This window comes from Camelus ferus, chromosome 12 (assembly GCF_009834535.1).
Source record: "Camelus ferus isolate YT-003-E chromosome 12, BCGSAC_Cfer_1.0, whole genome shotgun sequence".
Classification (NCBI taxonomy): domain Eukaryota; kingdom Metazoa; phylum Chordata; class Mammalia; order Artiodactyla; family Camelidae; genus Camelus; species Camelus ferus.
Window position 1 is genome coordinate 47,080,820 of NC_045707.1, and position 27,916 is coordinate 47,108,735.

General features: G+C 34.3%; 1 protein-coding gene across 4 annotated transcripts; it reads right to left on the reverse strand.

Moving 5' to 3' along the window:
* Window positions 1-1,090: 1,090 nt before the first annotated feature.
* MRPL42 (mitochondrial ribosomal protein L42) lies at window positions 1,091-27,624 on the reverse strand. Of its 4 annotated transcripts, none has more exons than XM_014567387.2 (6): window positions 27,539-27,624; window positions 25,821-25,984; window positions 21,582-21,642; window positions 19,832-19,916; window positions 14,785-14,948; window positions 1,091-2,870 (listed from the first exon to the last, which is right to left on the reverse strand). In XM_014567387.2, exons 2-6 carry the CDS (start codon window positions 25,888-25,890, stop codon window positions 2,825-2,827), a joined length of 426 nt encoding a protein of 141 aa, XP_014422873.1. In that variant the 5' UTR covers window positions 25,891-25,984; window positions 27,539-27,624; the 3' UTR covers window positions 1,091-2,824. The 4 variants fall into 4 exon arrangements, with proteins under 4 accessions (XP_014422873.1, XP_032349521.1, XP_014422874.1 ...); XM_032493630.1 differs by lacking the exon at window positions 27,539-27,624 and adding an exon at window positions 27,319-27,532; XM_014567388.2 differs by lacking the exon at window positions 27,539-27,624 and adding an exon at window positions 27,280-27,532.
* Between the last annotated feature and the right edge of the window lie 292 nt (window positions 27,625-27,916).

Here is a 27,916-nt window from a genome sequence, read left to right on the forward strand (position 1 = left end):
GAAAAGGCATAGCACTATTTTTAGGGCAGTGAAACTACTCTATATGATACTGTAATGGCAGATACATGCCATTCTACATTTGTTAGAATGCACAATACCAAGAGTGAACTCTGAGGTAAACTATGGACTCTGGGTGATAATAGGTCAATGTAGGAACATCACTGTAACAAATCTAACACTCTGGTGGGAGATTTTGATAATGGGGGAGGCTATGCATGTGTAGGGTCATAAGAACATGGGAAATATCTGTATCTTCCATTCAATTTTGCTGTAAACCTTAACTACTCTAAAAAATAGTTTTCTAAAAAAAGAAAAAGTATCCACCAGGATGTTAGTAACAGCATTCTTTCTAACTGGGAAAAGAAATAATGATTATGTCTAATAGTAGAGAATTAACTAAATTATGACAATCCAGATTATAGAGTAATATGCATCCATTAAATGAGAGCATTTACTATATGGAAAAACACTCATAACATTAAGTGAAAAAAATTATAAAACTACATGCATAATAAATACTATTTTTATTTTTGAAATACATTTATGTAGCAAAATAACAGGGAAGAAGCATAGCAGAAATGTTAGTGTTATCTTTACATGGGATAATTAGGGGTAATTTTATTTCCTATTTATTTAGTCTCTAATTTTTAAAAAAATGATGCATTACATTCATGGTTAAAAAACAATGTAATTAGAAAAATTAAATAGCTCAGCAGATACTAGTTAAGTAGATATTATGCTCCTTAGAAGGGGCCCATTTTTTCTTATTGGCCTAGCAAAAAGTACAATGCCTCTTCATGTGAGGTAAGGGTTCAATAAATGCTTAATGACTACATCAAAAAATAAATACTGGTCTCATTTAATTTCACTATTGTCATTTACTCTATTAGTCATTCTTACCTAAAGAACATTCAAATACTGTCTGCCAAACTAAGCATGTTAGAAGTCACTACCTTTGGGTGAGGGAAGTTCCAACTGAACCCTATGTGAGAGTGCCCTCTAGTGGTTTCACTGACAATTTTTTAATCAATTTGAGGTGTGTTAATAATACACTTTATCAATGGAAAGAAATATGAGAATAAGGACTGAGTAGTAAGATTTTCATGAAACTAAATTTATTCCAGTTAAAGGACTATCAGACCTTATATACTTTTAAAATTTCTAGAAAATAAAACATTTCATAAAATGTTAGTGATGGTGGATAATAGGTTACTCCTGTGGGGTGGGGAATGGCAGAAGCAGAGGGGAGGTGATAGAGGTGATGAAATACATACTTATTTAGCAAAATTAAATAACAGCCAACTCATGAAAACTAAACTTCCAGGAACTACAGTGTTAACTACAATGTATATATTTCCAATACAATAAAAACTAAGTTAATTCTCCAAAGCACTGACATGTGAATGTATGGTATGGGCATCTTACGACTGAACAATCTCTATTTAGTAGTGAACAATCTCTATTTAGTAGATCCTTGTACTTAAAAGAAAATTTCTTATTTAATAAATTGAGTTTTTATTGTTCCTACTTTTGTAACACGGCATATCTCCATCTTTGTAAAAATTTGCATGTAAATCAACATAAAAAAACTAACCATTTTCAAAGATATGTCACCATAGCTGGTAAATATTTCTGATTATCAAGTTTTATCAACTTGTATTTTCTTTGTTCTTTCCCCCCAAATTAATAATATATTAATGAAAAAGGTATAAACCACTTGAAAACATTTCCTTTAGGTAATAGAGAGTGGTCATTGTTAATTATTTCCTTTACTCTTTCCTATTCTATTCCTTACATTTTACTGAACACTTGAACCTTCAGCTACAGTTCCTTTATTAAAAGAACTAGACTAAGCAAGACTTTGAATGTGAAATCATTTTTCATTTCAAATTTTAAAATATCACAAATATTTTACAAGTTTGAATAAAGTACCTTTCTACCTTAAAAGATTCCTCACCTCCTAAAAGAAATCACAGGGCAGCAATGCTATTAAGGATCATATATAAGCTGGAAGTGATAATCAACAGAACAGACTATTAGCATTCCTGTAACACTAGTTTCGTAATATTAACATTTTAATCACAGAGTTGCATGTGTTCTGAAGCTACCATAATTTTTAAGAGAGCCAGAAAAAAAATCTCAAAATTAAGTTTATAATATTTCTCTAGGAAAGCACATTCTTGGGTGAAAGAAAACACCCCTTGTCATAGTTACTGACACACTGTAAGAAAGCTTTGGAGCCTGGCAGTTTGGATCCCAGCTCTCCCACTTGGTAGGTAGGGAAGCGTTCAAGCCACTCAGCCTTACCTGTAAAATGGGGATGATGCTCTTTCTTCAAAGGATTGTTGTGAGAATTTAATAATAACGAATACAAAGGACCTAGCAGATAGTAGACACATTTAAATATAACTAGTTTAATTATTTCCTAGAGCCACAAAAAAAGGAAACATTATAACATCTATTTTCTGTATGGACCTCATGAGCTTCTTTTCAAAGGCAATTTAAAAATCTCCTTCAGGAGTACCATGTACATTTTTATTAATCATATTTATACTACTAACAATATTAAGCTGATAATGTAAAAATATTTAATGACACTAGACAAGTAACTCAAAAGAAAATAAGATGAAATAGGCTACTGTAGATAAGAATGTCAAATCCAGAATTACTTAATATATATAAAGAAATAAACATTCTAATATATGAAGGCATTTTATTATTATTTTACTATGTAACATATTAATGGATATACCCAATTGCATTTTCTCAAACGACAAATGAGATACAGGGTAACACTTCTCTTTAATTCCCAAAAATCTCAGTATCATCTGTCTTTTGGAGGATCCAGTTTTCTACGACGTCTATGATACCTTGAAAAGAAGAAAATATTTAAGATAAGATTATTTTAATAAAAGTTAACTGTTCCTGATAGAAACATCAAATTTCTATTAGCTTGCTGTTTACTGGCAATCAATAAAATCAGTAAAATCTAATATATATGTATCATATATACATAGATACATCTCAGCTAGATATTTAATAATAAGCCATATTTCCCTGCTGTGAAGATTGTTTTCTATTAGTTAAGCATTTGGAAAGTCTTTTTTCAGATTTTGACATAATTTCAATATGGTACCTAGATAACTGTTTCTTCATTTAGAACTAATGATCGTGTTTATAATAAACAGTACATTGTTAACATGCTGAATATGCTCTACTAAAGTTTTATTTAAAAGGGGATGTTCAGCTCTAAATGGAGGCCTCTTGAGCTGCAAAATCATGTTTTAACATACAATAAAATACTAGTAATATGTATATGGAAAAATGTGCAATGTCACAAAAAATGGAAGAAATGCAAACTAAAACAGTGAGAACTAACCTTTTACTTATTTTTGCAATCACAAATTTTTTTCACATTTTTTATTGAATTAGTCATTTTACAATGTTGTGTCAAATTCCAGTAGAACACAATTTTTCAGTTACACATGAACATACATATACTCATTGTCACAAATATTTTAAAAATCATAATGTACAATCTAAGTACAGGTATGGTAAAATAATAACAGAGCCACTAGTTACAGTACTGATCAGTAAAATACTTATAAAAAACAGTATTATTTATAAAAAATTTTTTTAATAGTCATAATTTTTGATCTAGTAATTTCTCTTCTGGATATTTAACCGAAAACAATAAGTAAATAGTTAAATTAGTAAGCATTTCAGTATTAAAATATACATATTTAATATTAAACATTAAGGAGGAAGGGGATGATACAGGATATAAATTTGTATATGCAGTATGATTAAAACCATGTAAAAGGGGAGCACACCCACTTATGGTCTGAACTTCCAGTTGGTTAAAGTTGCTCAAAAGAGAAAGCCCTCAGAATGTTTTGTCACCATCATCACACAAGCCAAGTAGAAAGAGGTTGTGGTGAGGTTTAATACTTATCAGTAGAGAAACAATGCTTGAAATGCTTGGAAAAAAATCTTCCTTAGATATATCACCTAAGACTTTTACACTAGGTTGCTAAAAATTAGTGTCTGGGAATGTTTTCTAGATAATATAACTAAGCAATTTACTAGAGAAGCAATTATCAAAAGTCTGTTAAAATTTGAATTTCGAATTACAGGATCAGATGACATGTTACATGGTTAATTTTCTATTGCAATAAAATATTTTTATAAAATTAAAAAAAACATGTAAAAATGAGGAAACTAACAAAACTTAGGTATAGATATAAGACAGAAATAAAATGTATTGTCAGCAATGATTAACTGATTTCACCATGGAGAATTTTTCTTCTCAACATTTCCTTATTTTATTTATTGATTTAGGAAAATTTCTACAGAGTACATGTGTTTTTGGTGATAAATTCTTCTAAAAAATTTCCATAAGGCCAGACTTTGGCAAGTTGGTCTGAGTTAACTTCTTTTAAACTTTTTTGCTGGTGGAGAAATTCAATATAAAGATTTCTATATCATAAATAAGACATGTATCTTATGCTCTTTAGTTGTGGTGATTAAGATACCTGAAGTAGTTTTTGCTTAAGATTTCATATAGGCAACTTTCCTATACACTGTTTTTTTTCTGATACTGATTTTTTGAAAATCTGCAAAATACAGAAATTCAGTTAAAAAAATAAAGTACATCTATATATACTAACATAGAACACTAAGTTGTAGAATAATACATATAGCATAATATCACTTACATAAACATTTTTACATGTACTTATACTGGCATAGAGAAAATTACTTTTTTTTTTTTAAGGGTTCCAGGTACAGGCTGGAAAATCAAGGTTTTAGTAATGCAGTACTGAGACAGGAGGGAAGAGGGCAGGGTATAATCACTCAAGTAATGACAGCAATTTAACACCAAAATGGTAGAAGATTCACCTCCTAGTTGGCCTTGAGGATTAAGAGCTTCAACTTCTAAGTAGAACTTGAGCTTCATTATATGCTCACTGTAACAGTGTGATCAAATAACATACCCACAGGCACCATGACAGCCCCAGGGCTAACTACAAAAGGCCAAAGAATGGGCAGAGGCCCAGTTCCTGGTAATATCAGCCCCTTCCCCAGGGCAGCTGGATTGATCCCACCTACAGGCACGTGAAGCTACTGAGACCATAAAAAGTGACAACACCACGCCTAGTGGCCCTTTGTGCTCTCTCCCCTTTGGAGGCGGCCAGACTGTCTATGGAGTGTGTACCTACTTCTGCTTTCACCTGAGCACCCAATTCCCACACCTCTTTCCTTGCCTTTCTCTTGCCTTACACCCTATGCAGTATGTATCTCTCTAAATAAATCTACCTTTACTCAACGGTGGCTCGCACTTGAATTCTTTCCTGCACGAAGCCAAGGACCCACACTTGGCAGGCTCGTCCTAGGAACTCAACCGAGACCTGGGACTCGGCCCTGCTCACGTCCCACATCCGTTTTCCTGCATCAGTAGTATCTTTCAAAGGTGTTCTTGCAAAGCAGTTAGTCAGTCACCAGAACAGGGCTTTGAGAAGTCAAAAAATTCCTAAAATTATTTATAAAAATTCTGAACATGCGTTTTTCTGGGAGGTGGCTTCATAGGTTTTATTGGATTCTCAGTGAAATCTGTGGCCCTAAAAATCTAACAACTATCCTATAAAAACATGATTCAGCTTACATTGCTCAACATTTTCATTACTCAAGGCTGACTCAAAATGCCTGAGATCCTGATAGCCCTAAACCTAACAAAGTCAAATTCTAAAAGATAATCAATGTCAAGTAGCATTTACAGATTTCTTATCATGCATGAATGTCAATACATGCTACAATCACTAGCCAGAAGCAATCAAGCACTTGAACTTTAGGATGCCCTTATAACTTATCATCCAAACTTGGATCCTTTAAAGAATAAAAACCCACTCTATTAATAATTAACAGAGTTAAACTGAGACTGTTCCTGGCAAACCGAAATGTATTGGTATTGTTCTTAAATTACACAACGATTCAGTGATACCTGAAATATTTTCCACAGTTCTTAGTTCAGAATAGAATTCACCTCCTGGTTCACAAGGCAGCTACACGTTCAAATGTTTCCTACTGATGGTGGTAGCTAAGTTTTGATGTCTCCATGGAAAAATATTAATTTTTTAAATAAAGTGGTACAATTATACATTTATAGGATGCTTTATATTTCAGAAATTTAGAATTACTTTTCAGATCCTTCTTACTTTCTATCCAGACTTCTTTCAATACTTCCATCCTTCTTTCTTTCAACATAACTTTACAGTTCATGGAGCTATGTTAGCTAATTATTTTCTTTTTTTAGGAGATAGTATGAAAATCAAAATCATTCATTCATTCATTCATTTATAAATGTGTGAAGCATCCACTATGTGCCAGGCACTATTTCTAGGTGCTAAAGATTCTATAGTACACAAAACATGACAAAATCCCAACCCTCATGAAGCTTACATTCCAGTGCATTATATAGAAAAACAAGATCAACAAGTTGGCCAGGGAAGGCTTCAGTGAGTAAAAACTTAAGGGACATAACAGAGCTGTTTTTGCTGATATCAGCAGCAAGAGCATTCCATGCAGAGTAAATAGCAAGTATAACGGCTCTGAGATGGAAGGAAGGGCATGTTCAAGGAACAGGAAAGAGGCCATGTGGTTGGAATAGAGTGAACAAGGAAGGGAACAGTAGTAGGAAATGAGAGTAGAAAGGTAATGGGGGGGTCAGATCACATAGGTTCTTGTAGATGACAGTTAAGGCCTATACCTTTTCTGAATGGGATGGAAAGCTGGAGCACTTTCAACAGAAAAATTTTAAGAACTAACAGAATTTTTAACATGCTTTTTACTCTGGCTGTGTGCTAACAGGCTACAGGGAAGCAAAGCCAGAAGTAGGGAGACCCGTTAGGAAGCTATTTCAATAAACCAGGCAAAAGATGGTGTTGTGGACCAGGAAGATAGCAGAGGGAATGGTGATAAATGGTCAAATCTGGATACACTGTGGACATAGAACCAACTGGATTTGCTGGCAGACCTGATACTGGATGAAAGACAAAGAGAAGAGTCAAAAATGGCATCAAGGTTTCTGGCCCAAGCAGCAAGTTTCTGGTATTAACTGAGACAGGGAAGGCTGTAGAAGAAGCTGGTTTGTCGGGGAGCATCAGAAGCTCAGTTAGAGACATATTAAGTTAGGGATATCCATCAGACATGTCGAATAGGGAGCTGGATATACAGCTATAAAGATCAAGGGAGAGGAAGAGATAGATTTGGGAGCCATCAGAATATAGATGGTATTTAAAGCCTACATCTACATTTAAAGAATGTAGATGGTATTGAGACTGTCTTAGGGAATGGGACAGGAAAAGAGGAGAGAACCACGGACTTATCCTTGGGGCAAGCCAAAATTTAGAGATAAGAGAGACAAAAAGGAATTGATAACAGAAACCAAGATAGTATGGAAATCCTGATACATAAAAAGAGTTTCAGCAAACTTATTAAGGTTGAGTTAATGACACAAGTAACAGAAAACTCAAACACAACTATAAGGAATTCTGTAACCTTGCTAAAATGATGTGTTCTGAAAAGAATTAGAATTGAAGGAATGCTCCATTGACTTTTTAATTTTTTTTCATGCCTACGGCAGAAGACTGAAGAAAGAAGAGCTCATACACAGATGCTGACCACTGAGGGCACTGACACACCCTGTTTCATGAGTAATGGCAACACTAAAGGCCAACAGGAGATACCTCAGGGGCTGCGGAGGAGTGCAAAGCAACTCAGAATCAATCATGTCCTCAATAACTATTTACAGAGGATCCATCTAATGGAAACTGCCATAGGGAATACAAAAAAAAAATTCATTTACATAAGGAGTACCTTTCAAAGAATGTGCTCAAAGCCCCATTACTTCAGGTAAGTATAATACAGCAGCTAAGCTAGTTTGTTTTCATCACCTGTAATACCATCAACAGAAAGTAGCAAGTGCCTTATGGTTACATATGCTATTTTTTGAAATCAACTTCTGCACAAATGAATATAAAAATAGTCATTCAGGCAAAGGTAGAGGGTAGGGAACTAAAAGTTCAATTTAATCCCAAACTCAAGTCCTGAGTTTCCCTCATCCATTTCCCACACTAAAAATTCGAATAGTTCTAGTGTCCAGTCTCAGTATAAAGTCCAAATCTAAGACTCTTTGAATTGCCATCCTAAAGTGAATAGGGTCACCAGGATTAGGAAACAGCAGTATCCAATTCATAAATTTAGTGGTAACAATTTTAACCTTGGACCCCAGACTTATAATCTCATCACTAGTGTTTATTGCCCATTGGACTATTTTAGCATCAATTCTGTATAGTCATACTACCTATACTCCCAGTCCACCCACTTTAGGGGAGGCCAATAATTAAATGCAGGTAGGTTCAGGACTGAATGAGGTGGGGCAATATCCTGGGATCATAAAGCCTTTGCTGACCTTAATTCAGAATCTGATTAAGGAACATCTTAATCTACCTGTGACCCACCTAGATAAAATGGAAATTATATAAACTGACATAACTTGATAGCTGAACTATGAGAATAAAAGTTCCAAGAATCACTGGGTAATTTACCAGTGGACAATCCCAAAGACTACCATAAAGTATGGTTTCATAGAAAAATTGAACACCTTCAAAAAGCTGTGAAGAGAAACAGAGTGAGGCATAGAAAATAAACTTACGGTTACCAGGGGAGAAAGGGGGCAGGAAGAAGTAAATTGGGAGTTTGAGATTTACAGACCCTAACTACTATGTCTAAAATAAACAACAAATTTATACTGTATAGCACAGGGAACTATATTCAATGTCTTGTAGTAACCTGTAATGGAAAAGAATATGAACAGGAATACATGTATATATATATATATGTATGACTGAAACATTGTGCTGTACACCAGAAATTGACACCACATTGTAAACAGACTGTACTTAAAGAAACTGTGAAGATAATTAGGTAAGATCATATTGCATCAGATAGTAATTCAGCACCCATATATTGTATGAAGAATACTGTATTAGAGGTCTTCTGGAAAACTGCAAAACAGAAGCTGCATTCCTGACAGAGAATAATCCACAGCAGAAAATTTAAAAATGGACCTACAAATATAACATTAATAGATATCTAATAAACTATAGTTATATGTAGTTGTGCTAACAGGGGGAGTAGCTATTCAAAGTGACTATAATCAAACTAAATTTCACAAAGAAAGTGAGTTGGGAGCAAATGGCAAAGAAAGAGTGAAAGCAATGAAAATCAAAGGAAAAAGCATTTAAAGTGGCTTGATATGAAAATGAAAAGTTAGACTGGATAAAAAAGCAAAATCCAACCATATTCTACTCATAAAAACACTGCCTTAAATATAAAGACACAGATAGGTTAAAAGTAAAAAAACAGAAACAAATATATCATGCAAATGTTAATCAAAAGAAGGCTGGATAGGCTATATTAATACTAGATAAATTAGATTTCAGAATAAGAAATACCCGTGGTAATAGAAAAGAACACTTCATAAAGATAAGGTGTCAATTCACCAAGAGGATATAATAATAAGTGTATACACACCTCATATCAGAGCTTCAAAATATATTAAGACAAAACAGAATTGGGAGGAGAAATAGAAAAATACATAATTAAAGTTGTAGATTTCAACATTCCTCTCATAGTAATTGGTTAAATAAATAGAAAAATATTAAGGATATAGAAAACTTGAACAACACTACCAGCCAAGCGGACCTAATTAATAGTTTTAGAACACTACCCTCAACCATGGCACAATATACATTTTCTTTTCAAATATACAAACGTTCACCAAGACAGGCCATAATGTGGGCCATAAAACAAATCTCAATTAAAGACTGAAATCATACAAAGTATGTTTTGTGATCACAACAGAATTAAATGAGGAACCAGTAACAGAAAGATACTGGAAAATTTCAAAATATTTGGACATTAACTCATCACTAAATAGCTCATGGGTCTAAGAAGAAATCACAGGGAAACCAGAGAATTTTCTGAACTGAATGAAAATTTAAAAAAAACATATCAACACTTGTGAAATGCAGCTAAAGCAGTGCTGAAAGGGCAGTTTATAGCATAAAATGCTTAAATTTAAAAAGACAGACTTCTAAACAATAAGCCTTAAGAAACTAGAAAAAAGAACAAATTAAACCCAGAGTAAGCAGACAGAAGGAAATAACACAGAGCAAAAATCAGTAAAAAACAAAAACAAAAACAAAAACAATAGAATCAATTAAATCAAATGCTGGTTCTCAAAAAGATCAACAAAATAATATAATCAGGAATGAGAAAGGTGCTATAACTATAGATTATTAAAATACTAAACGGATAATAAGGGAATATTGTGAACAAATAAATTTAAACAATTTAGATAAAATGGGCAAATATGTTGAAAGATACAAACTACCAATGTTCCCTCAAGAAGAAACAGATAAACCAAAAAGCCCTATCTACTGACTACAATAATTGACAAAGGAGGCAAGAATATACAATGGAGAAGACAGTCTCTTTAAAAGTAGTGCTGGGAAAACTGGACAGCCACACGTACAAGAATGAAATTAGAACATTCTCTAACACCATATACAAAAATAAACTCAAAATGGATTAAAGATCTAAATTAAGACTGGATACTATAAAACTCCCAGAGGAAAACACAGGCAGAACACTCTTTGACAAAAATCGCAGCAGTATTTTTTTTGAACCAGCTCATAGAGTAAAGGAAATAAAAGCAAAAATAAAAAATGGGACCTACTTAAACTTAAAGCTTTTGCACAGCTAAGAATTCCATCAACAAAACGAAAAGACAACCTACAGAATAGGAGAAAATATTTGCAAATGATGCAACCGATAAGGGACTAATTTCCAAAATATACAAACAGCTCATACACCTTAATGTCTACAAAACAAGCAACCCGATCAAAAAACAGTCAGAAGACCTAAATAGACAGTTCTCCAAAGAAGACATCCAGATGGCCAACAAGCACATGAAAAGATGCTCAACATCGCTAATTATTAGAGAAATGCAAATTAAAAGTACAATGAGGTATCACCTCACACCAGTCAGAATGTCCATCATTAAAAAGTCTACAAATGATAAATGCTGGAGAGGGTGTGGAGAAAAAGGAACCCTCCTACACTGTTGGTGGGAATATAAATTGGTGCAGCCACTATGGAGGACAGTATGGAGGTTCCTTAAAAAAGTAAAAACAGACAACATATGATCCAGCAATCCCACTCCTGGGCATATATCCGGAGAAGACTATAACTCAAAAAGTCACATGCTCTCCAATGTTCACAGCAGCACTATTTACAACAGCCAAGACATGGAAACAACCTAAATGTCAACCGACAGGTGAATGGATAAAGAAGATGTGTCATGTACATACAATGGAAAACTACTCAGCCATAAAAAATAATAAAATAATGCCATTTGCAGCAACCATGGATGGACCTGGAGATCATCATACTAAGTGAAGTAAGCCAGAAACAGAAAGAAAAATAACATGATATCTCTTATATGTAGAACCTAAAAAAAGGACACAAACGAACTTACAAACAAAACATAAACAGACTCACAAACGTAGAGAACAAACTTATAGTTACCATGGGTATACTATCTGATGTTTAAGAAGTGCTCTCTGACATCTAGAAACCAACAGTTGAAAATGGCTTATATTAATTCAAAATATATAGATACCAAATAAATACTTGTTGAATAATTAGTCATCACATATTATTAGCTTATTAAAAATCCTGAAAGATGATGCATTACAAGGACAATGCATACAGGTAAAATTTTTCTTTATAGGTATAAGCAAGCATCTGGAGTTCTTCTGCTGAACTCCTTATTGGGAGAGATATTGGGTTAATCAATTGCATCTAAATTAAAGTTTGCTTACAATTGAAAGTGCCTAGCAATCCTGATGTGACAAGACATACCAGGAGATTAAATTAATTAGCAGTCAAAGCTAATTATCAGTAGTAAGATTAACTAAGTAGATAAGATTAAACATACATGGGGTACTAGACAAAAATGTTTGAAGACAACATGCTTGGTTCTCTCTAATGGTCTTCTTGCCTTCAGTCTTGCCCGCTTCAAGTTACAAATCTATACAGGATTTTCATAACTTCAGCAATTTGGTATGCACAAAAGATGGCAAAAAACTGCAGCAATATGAAACATGCAGGAAAGAAACAGATACTGAAAGCCATTACAGAAAAATGTCAAGATGCAGCTTGAACTAAAATATCTGGATAATAGGACAGGAATAAAAGATAAGTGTAAGGGATATTATGAATCATGGAGAGAAATCTTACTCTAATACAGTAATGACTTAGATATGGGGCTATGAAGTGGCTTATTAATTTGTTTTCACATACCCTTACTTACAAAGATAGGGAAAAACCCTGACAGCATGCATAAACAAAGTGGGTACGAAATTAGAAAGAAAACTCAAAGAAGATATAAATTAGATGCAGGAACTGAAAGACACTATGGTGGCCAAAACATGATGATAAAGAAGATGTGATAAATATATACAATGAAATATCACTCAGTCATAAAAAAGAATGAAATTCTGGCATTTGCAGCAACGTAGATGGACCTAGAGAGAATTATGCTTAGTGAAATATGCTCAGTGAAATTACTCTATGTTATCACTTATACGTAGATCTAAAAAATAAAACAAATATACGTAACAAAACAGAGACTCACAGACATTGAGAACAAACTAATGGTTACCAGCGGGAAGAAGAAAGGGGAGAGGGCTGAGATAGGGGTATGGGATTAAGAAATACAAACTACTATGTATAAGATAAATAGCAACAATGATATATTATACAGCACAGGGAAATATAGCCATTGTTTTCTAATAGCTTAAAATGGAGTATATAAGTTATAAAAATATTAAATCACTATGTTACATATCTGAAACTAATATACTATTGTAAATCCTGTGAATCAACTATACTTCAATAAATAGATAAAAATAAACATTATTTTACATTTTAAAAAGAAAGGAAAAGAAAGAAAAATACACTACAGTGGTCAAAAAAATCAGTTTTCCCTTGGGAAATTGATATAGAACTATCACTTTTATTACAGCAAGGGTATTAAGGGACGGGTTTTTTTAAGAAAGAAGAGCTGTGTTTTGTTATAATGAATTTAAAACTTTGGACAGATAACTGGTTAGAAATATTCTTAGGACATTGACATCGGGAATAAGCCTGAGGAAATAAAAAAAAATGTGTAATGCAGCAGGATGCATGTAATTTATATAATGAATGTAATTAGAGCTCTCAGAATGAATTTCAGCAAGACACGGAGTGTAAGGCAGAGCCCTGAGGAATCTCTATTGTAACTACAGTAAGGGAGGCAGTATCTTCTAAAGAGAAGCTAAAAAAGTAAACCAAGCTCCAGGCCAATACATGTACCTGCTTTCAGAACTGATGTTTCACAGAGCCTTCAGACTCAACATAACCAACAATGGATTCATCACTCTTAAAACTGTTACCGCACTTGTATGAGTGGTACCACCATCCACTGGAACACCTCTGTCAGAAACTGAGAGATCTGCTATCTCCTCTCTCTCCCTACCCGCGCCAAGTCTGGTGAACTACTGCTGTTAAAGTTCTTAAACATAGTCCTCTCTTTTACTTACCCCCTTTCTATTCCCATTGCTGGTCCTTTCATGTAGATCTTCAACAAATTTTACCTGGACTATGAGAACAATTTCATAACAGGTCCCCCCTGACTCCAATCTTGGCAATGAAAATAAAACTTAAACTACTCAGCACAACACAAAATCCCTCAAAAGATCCTTCTTACACTCCTTCCTCATATTCTGGGTCCCATCCAAGCTGAACTACTTGCAGTTTCCCCAGCATGCTCTATGACACACTGTCCTCTGCATGTGAACCCTCTTCCCCATTCCCCATGGCTAACTCCTAACTATCCTTCAAACCTCAATAACTTGATTTTGTTTATTTACTCTATCTTCCCTCCTTAACTAGAAACCACTTACAAATAATGGCTGTGTTTTTGATCACCCAGCATTAGAGCAGCTCAATGACTGCATATTCATTCATTCCAGAAGCATGTCCTATTATATAGGTGGCAGCCCAGTGCTAGCTACTGAATAAAAACAAAGTTTGCTCAAACAAACAGAAAGGAATAAAAACAGCCACCCCTTAGTTTTGGTAGGGAATAAGATGTATATGAAAGAAAGAAGAATCAAAAGAAGGAAACTATTTAAAGTCAGAGTCAGATAAGAGGTAAGAATCAATGTGAGTGCTTGGATACCGAGGGGCAACTGTACTTTTTAAAGGAACTAAGAATAATGTAAACTGCCCAATCATTTGCTGTACCCCAATTTTTCTTTTGTAGTAACTCAAAATCTGTTAAATAAGTGGATAGAGGGCCGAGGACAAAATCAACTATTTATTGGGAAGATGAATAAAAAAATACACAAAATGACTATATCAAAGAATGGAAAAATTTTTAAGAACTCTTCAAAAATTCACTGAAAGCTTCTGCACTAAAACAAAGAGAAAAAGAAGTACTATTTTGTTTTAGCTACAGCTTATGTAGATTTAAAAATGCAATTTAGTAGGTGATCATACTGGGTGTTAATTCCTCCATGCAGAGAACAACCTCAGAAGTTTGTTAATAGAAGTAAAGTTATGTATTCCCTTAGTGTGTCTCGTGGGAGTTGAAGTAAAGAAAATTGAACTTACTGTCCATGAGGATACCAGCGGTGCTTAGTAGTAAAGAACATTTTGCTAAGTTGTTCTATCATGGGTCCTTGCTCAAAGTGTTCACCTTTTTCTTCTAATCTAGTTTTTAGCACTTGATCATGTGTTTCTTCATTATTATGCACAGGATCTGGCCGAGGGATAGGCTACAAAATGATCAGCAATGAACAACATCAAAACTTAGAAATGTAAACCAGCATTTGATTGACTTTACAATAAAATAATTACCACTCAGTAATTCATCACAGTATCTCAGGTGCGTAATTAAGTTATCAGAACAGAATTTCACTTAGTTGCATTATTTCCTAAAGAATCAGAAATATTTTTCTTCTCATATCAAGTTTAGAGTTTCCTTTCCAATAGTAAAGTTCTTATTTAAAAGTTATTTTTCCCCAATAATCAAATATTTATTACTTTAGTTTATGTTTCTCAAAACCATTAATTATGCTCATTATTATTTTTTAACTTAAAAGTTTAGTCTCTATCTTGCATATCACTAAAGTGAGATATAATGAAAAACCTTTCATTGAAAATGACATTTCTTATACTCAAAGGAAGCAGAAAAATTTTTGGTGTTTTCAATTTAAGTGACCAAAATGTCATCAAATGATGCTTTATGGTAATTCGAGTAGTTTTTACCCCCAAAGACATTAATTACTAAAAATCTCATCTCCTCCCAACATATATGAGTGATATAGCATATGCCAATCAGAAACAATGGCTAACTAAAGCCCTTAAAAAATCAGTGCCTTGGAAAATCAAGTTACCTATATTTTAAATATTAAGTGATAACATATGTAACAGAAGATTGTAACATAGCCTTGCTTTACAAATATCATATACACGTATTACAATACAATGAAAATATGAATTTACAATCAGAAAGGAAACAGTTCAAACATAGATGTCTTCTTTACACTTCACATACTCTTAATGACAACTACTACATTCTACCACTGTATTAAATGTTACAGCATATATTTATTTATTTAGCTTATGTATATGAAAAAAGAAGACTTCCTTAAAAGGCAACATATAAGTGAATGATGGTAGCACAACTAAGTATTACAGAAATGCAAAGTAACAAAGATGTTATTGAGAAGTAGAACAGGAGCCAAGTCAGAGCTTTGTTACAGAGCGCAGAATGAATTCTAGAAGGAATAACAAATATTTTAAGTAGGTAAGGATACACAATAAAAGAGGTAATCTTAAAAAATGGATCTTTAGAGACCAGATTACAAAAGGCCTTCAAAGTCAGATTCAGAGGTAACAGTTTGACATAAGCAGAAATAAGAAACCACTTCCTTAGTGTGGGAGAGAATAAGGAAAAAGTATAATGAAGAGGTTAAGAACTTGGGCTTTGGTCGCTAACTCTGCTACTTACTAGCTCTGTGACCCTGGACAAGTTATTTAAGCTCTTACTTTCCTTTTCTGTAAAATCTGAGAAATAATACCTAATAAAGGTTTAATGAAGATTAACTGAAATAATAATATACAGCATGCTTAGTTGTCCCTTGTATACTAGAGTTCAATAATGGTAGGTAGCTATTAACATTTTTTTAAGGCCTCAAGCAGGAAAAAAGTGATAAAAACTTATTTAAAGAAAAAGTGCTCCTTAGATATTTAATTTTATAAGATCATCTCTTACATGTAAAGTGAAATATTAATATTTAAGTGTCTTTTTGCAAGCTACTATCAGACCCTGAGGGAAACGAGCAAACACAAGATTCTGTCTTTCAGGTTACCATACTTGTTGCTAAAGATCAAATGTTTTAATTATTATTAAAAAGTTAAGTTATTTTCAAGTGTTAACAAATGTCTATTGTCTCTCTTCCAATTCCCAAGCAGGCTCAATTCTAATACATCAAAAATTCTTTCTGCTTTGTATGATTAAAACCATTTTCTTTTCTAGGCACATAGATAGAAGACACTAGAATTAATGGATTCTTCGAAGTCTAAACCAAAAGCCTCTGCAGACTCAGAGTTGATTTTTAGGTAGTATTTGATCTCCTTGATCAAATTTCAAAGAAAACGTACATGAATATTTCAGTAAAAAGGAAAAGCTAAAATAAAACTGAATGTCAACTTTAAAAATCATTCAGAACTGTCAACCTGAATTTCTCGTTTTTAAGAATATTCAAATTCTGACTTTTGAAATTTTCCACTAAACCAACCACTAAAATGAACTGCCTAGAACTTACATCTTAATTTTTCCAAGTCATTATACATTTTTTGGGGGCCCCTGGTTTAACATCTTTATTTCCCTAAACTAGAAATCCTAAATTCTAGGGAAACATTTTTAGTATTTTAGTTTTAATAAAACATGTATCTGCCAGAAGCAGAAAGAAGGATCTTTTTACCTGGATCCATGGAAAATAATCAACAGGCTCTAGACTCAAATGTGAATTACCAGAAAACCAAAGATGCAAATCATCTTAACTTTCCTAAAGCCAGTGTCACTAGGTATTTCTACATGTGACCAGGATCTTTGTATGCAATATGCTTTCCAGGGCCTAGAAAATCAAAGGGTCCACTAGAGTTGCAGCTGTTTCCTTGAGAAAAGAAAAAAATCAAATCTAAATTTTAAGTCATGTTTGAATATAATCATTTAATGCTAAGGAACTATCTTCACGAAATTTATAAATCTGGATTCAAAAAGAACATATTCTAACAGTAACATGTTTTCAGGAATGTTTCTTATAAAGCCCAATCTACAATTTATTACTTGAGAAACAAAAAAATTCCATGCTTCTCCATGTAAACATGTCTTAGCATTAAGCATGAAGAGACAGCACTAAATTTATTCATTTAATCAATATTTATTATGTATTTACCAAGTATGGGTGTTATTCCAGGCACTGAAGATGCAGCGGGGAACAAAACACACGAGTCCCTTTCTCCATTACATTTTAATGGAGGAAGACAGACAGAAAAGCAAGAAAATATCCAGTGTGCCAGAAATGATAAATGCTACTGAAAAAAGTAAAGCAAAGAAGGGCAATAGGGAGTCCAGGGGCAAGGGTTCTACTTTGAATGCAGTTGCCAAGGAAGGCCTCTCTAGGTAACAAATAAGATCTAAAGGAAAGGGAATAAATTATGAGGATTTTTGGGTGGGAAAGCATTCCAGGCAGAGGAAGCAGTAACTGCTAAGGCCCTGAAGCAGGAGCTTCCTAACATACCTACTTAACAGGAGACCAGTGTGGCAGCAGTGGAGTGATTACGTGTAAACTGACAGGAGTGATCTTCTAGATTAGAGAGAGGAATACTGAGGCTTGGGAGAGGAGACCACTACTCCTCAAAGGGAGTGCAACAAAAAAGAGGAGGCAGAGAGATGGGCAGGTATGTAAGAGAGTGATTTTAATGATGATCATGGGATCTATGCTAGATAAGGAGAATGTATGAGCTATACAGGGACTGAAAAAGTAATTCCATCAATTGATGCAGGTCTTAATAAGAGGATGAATAATTCTTGGAGGTGGAAAACAAGCAGGAGTTGGTCGTAAGCTAGCGGAATTCTAAAAAATCTATATTGGGAGGAAGGAGGAGAATTTATTTGTGACTGAAACATCTCTAGGGTATAAACATGGGAGTGGAGACTGAGATAGAAAAGATCAAGAAGTGAGAGGCTGGGGTGGTAGATCATTTACATGGACAAAGAATTAGAATAGAAACAGTGTTGGAGGGTGTAACAGTAGATCTAAAATCTTCAAGGAAGAGTGAAGACATTCGGGGAGGTGGGGGGGAGGGTAAGGAGAAGTGAACTGTGGGATGACAGGTGACAGACCAAAAAAAAGATAAGTAGATGGTATAGTTTAAAGATGCAAACTGCAAAGCTAGAAATTGTAGAAAATGTTACGGAGAAGAAAAGATGATCTGGATATGATAGTGAGGAGCCGCAGGGACACCTATTCCACCTCTAGGCTCAACAGTAAAAAGATTTAGTAGAGAAAACCACAACCACTTAAGAGTGCTGGGGAAGCAATGGCACCACAGTCAGGTTTCTGTTGGAGCCAGTAGGTGAAGGCAACACTCTGGAAGAGGTTAAGGTTATGAGAGATTCTAATGATGATAGTAAGTGGTAAAAGTAACCAGAAATATAACACAAGATAATGGAAGAATGCATCCTACAGTATGAGCTGGAGGGTTTACAGGCCAAAAGACAAGGACTTATGCCTATTTTCCACACACTGCCCAAAGAAATGAAACAAAAAAGGTATTGGATTATTGCCTATATATAGCTAGAATACAAAGCAGGCAGACAAAATGGTAAAAGCAGGAAAACATCATTAATTTATTTTGTCAAATCAACCAGTACTCTGGCCCTAATAATGGTTTTTAAAAATAGGTACCACTACATGCATCATGTGATGAATTATCTTCTCCTCAAAAAGCAAATCAAACATTACCAAATATAGTAGAAGAAGGCTTAAAGAACTAGAAGAAAGCAATTCAAATATAAAATAATAAAAAGACTTGGGTCAAGTGAAATAAAATGTATTAAAAACAAAAACAAAACCTCATCTATTTAGTGTCTGGCTCTTGAAGAAACGCAGAAAAAACTAAACAAGGCTACTTAAAATTTATGCCCAAGTTGGCCCATTAGAAAAACTAATTAAAATAGAAGAAATTCACCAAACAATAAAACAATGACCAGAACCAATACGAAAGTTATGAAACAGCACTCTAAAATGTAAGTTTTTCATAGTTTATTAGATTGCAATATATAGTATGGGACAATTTTTAAACAATTTATACTAAGTGTGTTTGACCCCTAGTCAGAAATCTACAAAATTTTAGACCAGAAGACTGATGCCATAATTGTGTTTACATGGTTCACTTGATGTACTGAAAAAAGGCTTTAAAGAAAATGAAAAGAAGTAAGAGAAAAACCAAAACAGTAAAATAAAAAAGCCAAAAGAAGATCTAAACTAAATAAAGTCAAACAATTCTCTTCTCTTTGGATACTGTAAAGAAGTGCAAATATTTCTAACAGCAAATTAAAAATTGTAAGAGATTTTCTAATACATACTTTTGTGTGTTCATATGGAATGTCCACAGAAGGGTGATAGCATACTATTGTCTTGCCATCAGATGTCAAAGCAAGCTCTACTTTGCTTTAAAAAAAAAAAAAAAAGAATGGTTTACAAATATAGTTATACTGTATTCAAAGCAGAATGATTATTAGAGCTGAAATTTATTAATCATGAATCCCTGAAGAATAAATGCCATGCCATTAGACTGGTAAATCTGGTACCCGTTATCATAGAAGAAACTCAGACTATGCCATAAAATATGTTAGCTTAACTACTACAACAAACCCTTAATGCATTATTCACTATTTCATCCAAATTAGTCCTCAAATTTTTGTTTTTCTTCTATCCAAATGTTTGGAAGAGATCTTCATGTTTACTCATCTATTAACAGAACTTCTTTTCCTTATCTAAAAGATACATCCAAAAAGCTGAAAAGAGATTACTTGGTTGAATTATTTAAGTTGAAGATCAGCGAAATACATAATCTTCCAGGTAAAGGATCACCTGAATTTCCAGTCATAAAGATTGTAGCTGAGCACTTTTTCTAGATAAGCATTTCTCCAAGCACCTTTGGCAGAACAGTATGACTATAAGAGGTCTCCCTTAAAAAGGGTTCTGTGGTCAAATAAATTTGGGAATAAGTGAATAGTATCCCTTCCCACCATTAATAGCCCTCAGAAGAACAAAATTTGGGCAGTACTCCTCCAAGCATTTTCAGAAATGCTCTGGCTGGATCCCATTCTTTTAGGTACCAACTAACCAAGCCTGTTTTTCAAAGACCTTGACAAATACTGTTGTACTTAGATCAATACACATTCTAAGGAGCATGATTTTCAGCTTTTATTAAACTTATGTGTATAGATGTCTATAAATTTAAACTTTTAGGATTTCAACATCAACCTGTTTGAACCAGACTAGCAATTAAGCAATAAGGTATATTTTAGCAAAACAGGATAAGGTATGAGATGAAACACTATAACATGGCTACAATGAACATTTAATCTATCAAAGGGTTTCTAATGAAGGATGAGGTTTTACATAATGCAAAACACGAATGAGACTCAATCTTTGCAGGTTCAAAAAGTGTTGCTATTACCTAGTCTAATTCCATCACTATCTTAGTACTTACTGAATATACAACAAAAACTCAAATTAAAACTGGTAAGAAGAGGGAAGAAAATAAACTTTTATTAAAATTTACAATAAAAACAATTTAGCTTAAGAAAATATGTTATCATTTCTGCACATAAGACTCTGCTATAGAGATAAAGGACAACATCTCATTCATATGTTGTTCCTAGTTCTTAGCATAATGGCTAGAATTGAATAAGTACTAAATAGACTGTGACCGAATAAAATACTTATAATTTAGGATTACTCAATGTCAACAAAAGATAAGATAAACAACTGCTTAAGCTAACAGATATGATCCTAAGAGAAAAGTATAAAAACTAGTTAATTTTTCCAAAAAGCTAAAGAATGCTTCAGGAAGTAAATATAGCATTTCTAACAGCATGTCTGTCTTATAACAAATGAAGTATTCACTGAAACGTAATGATAATGATTTTTATTTAAAACATTTATAAGCCCAGACACTGGGTAAATAAGTTCACTGAAATAATTTTTAAAAACAAAATTAAAGAAAGAATCATCAGAAAAGAAAGCAGAAAATACCAAAACAAGAAAATTAAACCATTTCAGATTGAGCAAACAGACTTTTTTTTTCAATTGAACTTCAATACATACCAATTATAGTCATCTGGAAGAGAATATGTAGATTTATGATAAACACAATACAAGGCTCCATCTGCAAAAACCCCAAATAGTAAGATGGATTTAGTTAATTTAAGCATATATTCTCACATAAATGTAAAGTTAATTTCACTCATTCAACCAATATTTACCATATTTACTACGAAACAGGGCTATAGTAGGGGCTACGGATTCAACAAGATCCAGCCCCTGCCCTCAAAAAGGGTGCAAGTCCAGTGACAGACAGACAAGTAAACAAAATTCCAATATAAAGATAAGCCTTGTTAGGAGGGGTAAGCATTGGGAGTGACAGGGGCACAGGGACTGATTACAAAACAGGATTGTGCAAGTTCAAGAATGCCTTTCCAGTGGAGATAACACTTAAGGTGTTCTGAAAGATGAAGGAATGAGCTGGAGTTGGCAGGGGATGAGTACAGTGTTCCTTGCAGAGGGAATAAAAAGTACCAAGGAACAGGGGAAAGAAAGAACATGAAGTATTTGAGTATTCTAAAAACTTCAGTGTGATTGGAGTGCATAACTCATTAAGGGAGAGTGTTAAGTGATGAAATACAAAATAAACTGTTTAAAATTAACTTTTCTTAATCAAAATGCTGACAATTCAAAGTATATTTTCCTTTTTTAGAATACCTGCAAATTCAAGAGCCATGATTACTTTTTTAAAAGGTTCCCCTCTGTTCAGAGAAATGGTATTCTTTTAAATATAAAGAAAACATGTATAGTTTTAAAAAAAATTCTGAATATATCTTGGTTAAAGCCAAGGATCAGCATCTCCCATCTGAGCTCTTGCTCCTCAGTATGGAACGCCATCCCTACTCTGTTCAAATACCACTTATCTTTCAAAAGTCAAATGCTACTCTTCTGTGAAATCCTTTTTCCCCTCTCTGCCCATCACAGAATTGTCTATGTTATATGTCTCATAACCAATACTTCGTACAACATTACTATACAATTTTTGTGGCCCTTTTTTTCCTGCATTAAGTTATTTATATGTATCAAAATGTTTAAAAAAAGATCTATTTTCCTTCTGTGTATACCTCTCCTTTCTCCAAGGATTGCATATACTTAGAAGTCTAAATATAAACCCTTACTCCAATGCATCAAAAAGTACCTTAACAAAATTCACTTTTATTAATAACAGATTACTCAGCAAAATGTCAACCCTAAAATGTGATTGATGTGAAGATAACACAAAGAATTAGAAATATAACCTCATCTTCCAGAAGATTTATTAATTTTCAATTATCTGTGTTAATACAGAGGAGTATTAAGAAAAATCAGAGAGTAATATAAAAAGCATTTACACATATTTTATTTTCTTGTTTGACATTTTAAGGATCTTCTTAATTATGGATGGATTAATATTAAGTCTATATTCTCTGAATATAAACCAGCTAGGTGATGTACATGTTAGCTGAAAGAAACAGGGCTGGGTGGCAGAGACAGGACAGAAATTTAGTGGTCTTAACTGGGCAGGAAGGAAAACTCAAGACAACAGTATTTTAGTTCAACAAGAAACTCTAAAATTTCTACCCTCATGACATACATCACATTCTACTTCATATTCCAGGTATTATTTCCATAGATGTCTGTTTCAGCTACAAGTCTAAGTAAGTTCCTTAGTCACATCTTGTTCATTACTGTATCCCTTACAGAGGTTACCATTAAAAAAAAAAGATTGCCAAACTACCTCTAAAATGTTAATTTCTGTATAATACTTGAAAAACTCATCTGACATTTAACCAAGAGAAAAATTCTAGATATGGTTAAGTATACTTAATGCATAATCAGGCGTGATGCCAAAGTTAGAATCATCAATCCAAAGCAACTTAGTGTGCCAAAAAGAATTTTAATGAGTTAGCTCTCCATATCTTACAGGGTTTTGTTTATATATATGTGTGTATATACACACACACACACGTTTAATTGCATTTTGATATGATCTACAAAAGCTGATAGTCCACTTCATTTCCAAATGTTCAATATTTGAAATTACTACAAGAAAGGCAGTACAGCAGAAAGTATACTGGGGAGACACAAGTTTTGATCATAGCTCTAATCTACCAGATATGCAACACTGGGTAAGTTTCTGATGGGCAGAGAACTCAAGTTCCTTCACCTTCAGAAAGAGAATAATACCATGTGATAGGTAAGCTACTGTAAAATGCAAAGTTGTAAAGATCAAATGACTTAATAAGCTTAAAAGCTGTGAAATTCCCATGTTGCCTGTATGTTTCAGAAGGTTTTAAATGTTCCTTCTGGAACATAGGGAGGCCGTTTTATTTGTGCTTACTGAACTTTCTAATTACAGTTTTGCTTTGCCTCTAATCTTAATGTCCTTCCTTCTCATATAAAATATCAATAATAATAGTAATAATACTTTACCTTCAATAGTAATAGTAGAAATTGTGTGTAACAAGGGGCTTAAGGATGCAAGAAGTTAGGTAGTCACTGATTATTAGAATGACTGAGTAATAACAGAATAATTTTCTGGGGTAACCCAAATTAATTTTTCACTAATTATTTTCACAACTCCAATCCACTGAGATCCAATAAGCATTTATTTATCACTCATCATGTATGAGAGGCACCAAGGAAACTAAAATAAATTAGACAAACTTACAATTGAGTTGGTAAAGTATACATAGACAATTTTAACTTATCCAGGGGCAGTAATCTGGTTTTCAGATTAACCTGAGTTAGGACAAACTGCTGTTTCAGGACATGAACTAGGTAAAAACTAATTAGGTCTGACTTCTCATCAGCCTTGGGGCTGAGTTCCTATCAGGGCAAAGGGGAGGCTAAGCAAGAGAGATCTCTCTCCTAAATCTCAACAACGAAAATGCTCCTAGGTAATCAAGAGCTGACTCTCATTTTGTTCTGTTCTCACTATGATTTCAGTGTATACTAAAGTATACACTAATATATCAAGTCTCACCAATCTCCTCCTCTGTTTACTTAATTATACTACTTTTTACCCTAGTTTTCAACCAACTCTTTCCCCCTTAACTCAGTAAACAAATGTTCAATTACAAATGGTAGTAAATAGGAAACATGAAGGAAGAGACTGAGGTCAGGCAGTGGTATGTAAAAGTCAGTTGACTAGCTAGCTAAACATGAAGAAGCAAACCTATTGTAGCCTTCTAACCTGTCTGCTTTAGAAATGGGAGAATGCAGTTCACAGACAGGAAAAGAAATGTGAAATTTGATTGGGAAATAAGATTTTAATAGTCTGCTTATTTATATGGTCAATATTTTGACTATCAAACATGTATGATCAATGTTTTGAAGAAAATATTAGACTATATACATTTCTTAAGAAAGAAATTATATTTTTTAAAAAATGGCTAGGTACATAGAAAAAACACAAAGAGAATACACCCAAATATTAACAATGATTATCTTTCTAAGATGGAATTGTAAATTTGTCCTTTATTTGCTGATTTTTAGGAAGTAAAAATTAAATTATGTGAAAACATAATAAATATAAGTTACTCAAACCAGAAAAAGTTCCTCTTTATCAATCCCTCACTTGCCCTCAGCTAAATTCCACTTACGGTCTACACAGATAACCTATTTGGTCCACATCTTTTACTCTGCATTTATATATATACACATACACACACATATGGTAGGTCATCTTTCAAATGCACAAGATCATAACAGCTGTATCATACTCATAGTAAAGATGTACCATAATTTATCCATCTCCCTTTTGATAGACTTCTAGGCTTTCTCTGCCTTTTCCATTATTGCAAGCACTCCTGCTACACAATATAACCAAATGGCTTAAGTTTTCTACAATTAACACATATTTCTATAACATCTGAAGGAGATTGATGGATTGACTGATATATGTATGCAAACGGAGGTACTGGGGATTGAACTCAGGACCTTGCACGTACTCTATCACTGAAGTATACCCACCCCTGCTGAATAAGTTTAACTTTTTAAACATTAAACTCAGGGTGGGGGATGAGGAGGGATAAATTAGGAGTCTGGGATTAGCAGATACAAACCACTCTATACAAAACAGATAAACAACAGGGTCCTACTGTATAGCACAGAGAACTATATTCAGTAGCTTGTAATAACCTATAATGAAATAGAATATGAAAAATGTATACTTATAATCGAATCATTATGCTGTACACTAGAAACTAACACAACATTGTAAGTCAACTATACTCCAATTAAAAAAAAAAACTTACTTACTTTGAATTGGAAATAGATGTTTAAAGACAGTTCTGTATGATATCGCCCGTTTTACTGCTGCTAATGCCATGGTGAATCAAGATGCTTATCAGGTGGTACGAAATAAGATGACTTGATAAGAAACTGCTCTTAAAATCTGCTTCTAGGCGCACCTTTTCTCATCCCTGCGTAAGAGATAAAGAAAAATCAGTGCTACCTATGGTAAATAAAGTGATACATTGTACACTACAAAATTGATCAGTACCTGTAACTACAGTCGCCTAATGCAAAATTTTAAACAGCTTTCAACTTCCGCACAATACAGGGCAAAAAGCAACATCATCAAAACATAAAATCAGAAACCCCAGAACTATGCCCATTACTATTTTTCTTAAATGCAAACTTTTCAGCACCACGTGTAGAGCTTTCCATTCGTGAGTGCTCAGCAAATGTGTAATTACTCTCAGAAACAGTCACTCACAAATGCTACACAGGGCATTTTCCTTCATAAAGCTAATGTGTCTGTGTCCAACCTTCAGGTATTGTACACAAGATCTTATTATATCTCTTAAAGTGGTATTCTATTTCTGATTAAATGAAATATTAAACAAGAACGCCTATCCTTAGCTTATTAAATACTTATTTAGAGGAACAAATATAAACACCCTAAAGTCCTAAATAAAATTTCACCCTCTTGTATGAGTCTTAATTTTCCAAGGTGCTTTCACTACCATGTCATTTTACTCTCATATTAATCATGAGGTACCTTTATTTTGATTCATGAAGAAACTAAAGTACAAAATTGAAATAATTTGCTTCCAAGAACTTTGTAGTCAATTATTTACAAACTGGGAAAGTTTGGGCAAGTCACTAACTAAACGACCCTCAGTTCCTTCCATTCCACGGTAAAATGGGGGAAAACAACCACAACCTCCAGGGCTGTTGTTAATAAATGACATACATCACTTGTTTCTAACTGGCCTCGATGACTACTCCCCACTCCCCTCTCCAGCATTAGCGATAAAATCCTATTTCATGAGTCTTATTTGCTAAACTAGGCAGGCTGGTTCCTTGCCCTGACAGTACATTAGCACTGCCATCTCTGAGTTCCTACGGTGTGCTTTTTACAGTTTACAACCCGTTTTTCCTATACATTATGTGCTCTTTCACAATCCTCTGAAGTAAGCATCTTCATTTGAAACATTAAGAACCGAGGCGCAGTGAGGTCAAACGGTTTACCACCCTCTAAACCGCTGCTTAGTAAGTGGCATGGGGGAGACGCAAACCCACGTCTTCTGACCACAAAACGAGGAACAAAACATTTTGGGGGACATTAGGTGCCCTCTACCCGAGGCCCAGGGGTCAAATTATTTATCCCAGAGAGAGAAATTCAGAGCGTAAATCCCTTCGCCCGGAATTCAACCCTGAAGCAAAAGCTGAGGAGACCCTTGGAGGAACCGAGGTTTGAGAAACAGCCTACCAGGAAGAGCACCCAGGGTCAAAATCAAAAGATTTAGACCTAGAGAAGTCCCCGAGTGACTGGCCGAGACACGAGGGGAGCCACACAGGAAGCCGGCGGCCGCACGCCGGACCTTCTGCAGGACGGACCGAATCTGGTGATGCCAGAGGCTTTATCCTGCCGCGAACAACAGGCCGGAGAAAACGACACCTGCCGATGAACTTTCTGGGCCTGCCCAGCCTCTAGGGACTTCTAGACGGGAGGAGAGGGCGGCGGTTACCTTCACAGTAGCTCACCGCGAGCCCGCCATCATGCTTCAATCCGGGTCCTAGGAGACACCCCTCCACGCGCCTCCCCAGCCCGCGGGGCACTCTGGGAAATGCAGTCTCAGCCGGAAAGAGCCCTGGGTGCCCCAGGACGGCAGGGATCCAGCCACGGTGCTCCCGCGTTTAGCTGCCTCCGGCTTGCCTGCGACTTTACCCGCGTTACCAAAAAAAAAAAAAAAAAAAAAAAAATCACTACCACCCACAAGTACCCTTAAAAAACAAAAGCACTATTTTTTTTTTATTTATACTAAATAATTAAAGGAACTTGAGATCCCTCTTTGGATGAGTTAAGTCTTCCTAGGGGAAGAGGCATTTCAGCGAAGCACTGAAGT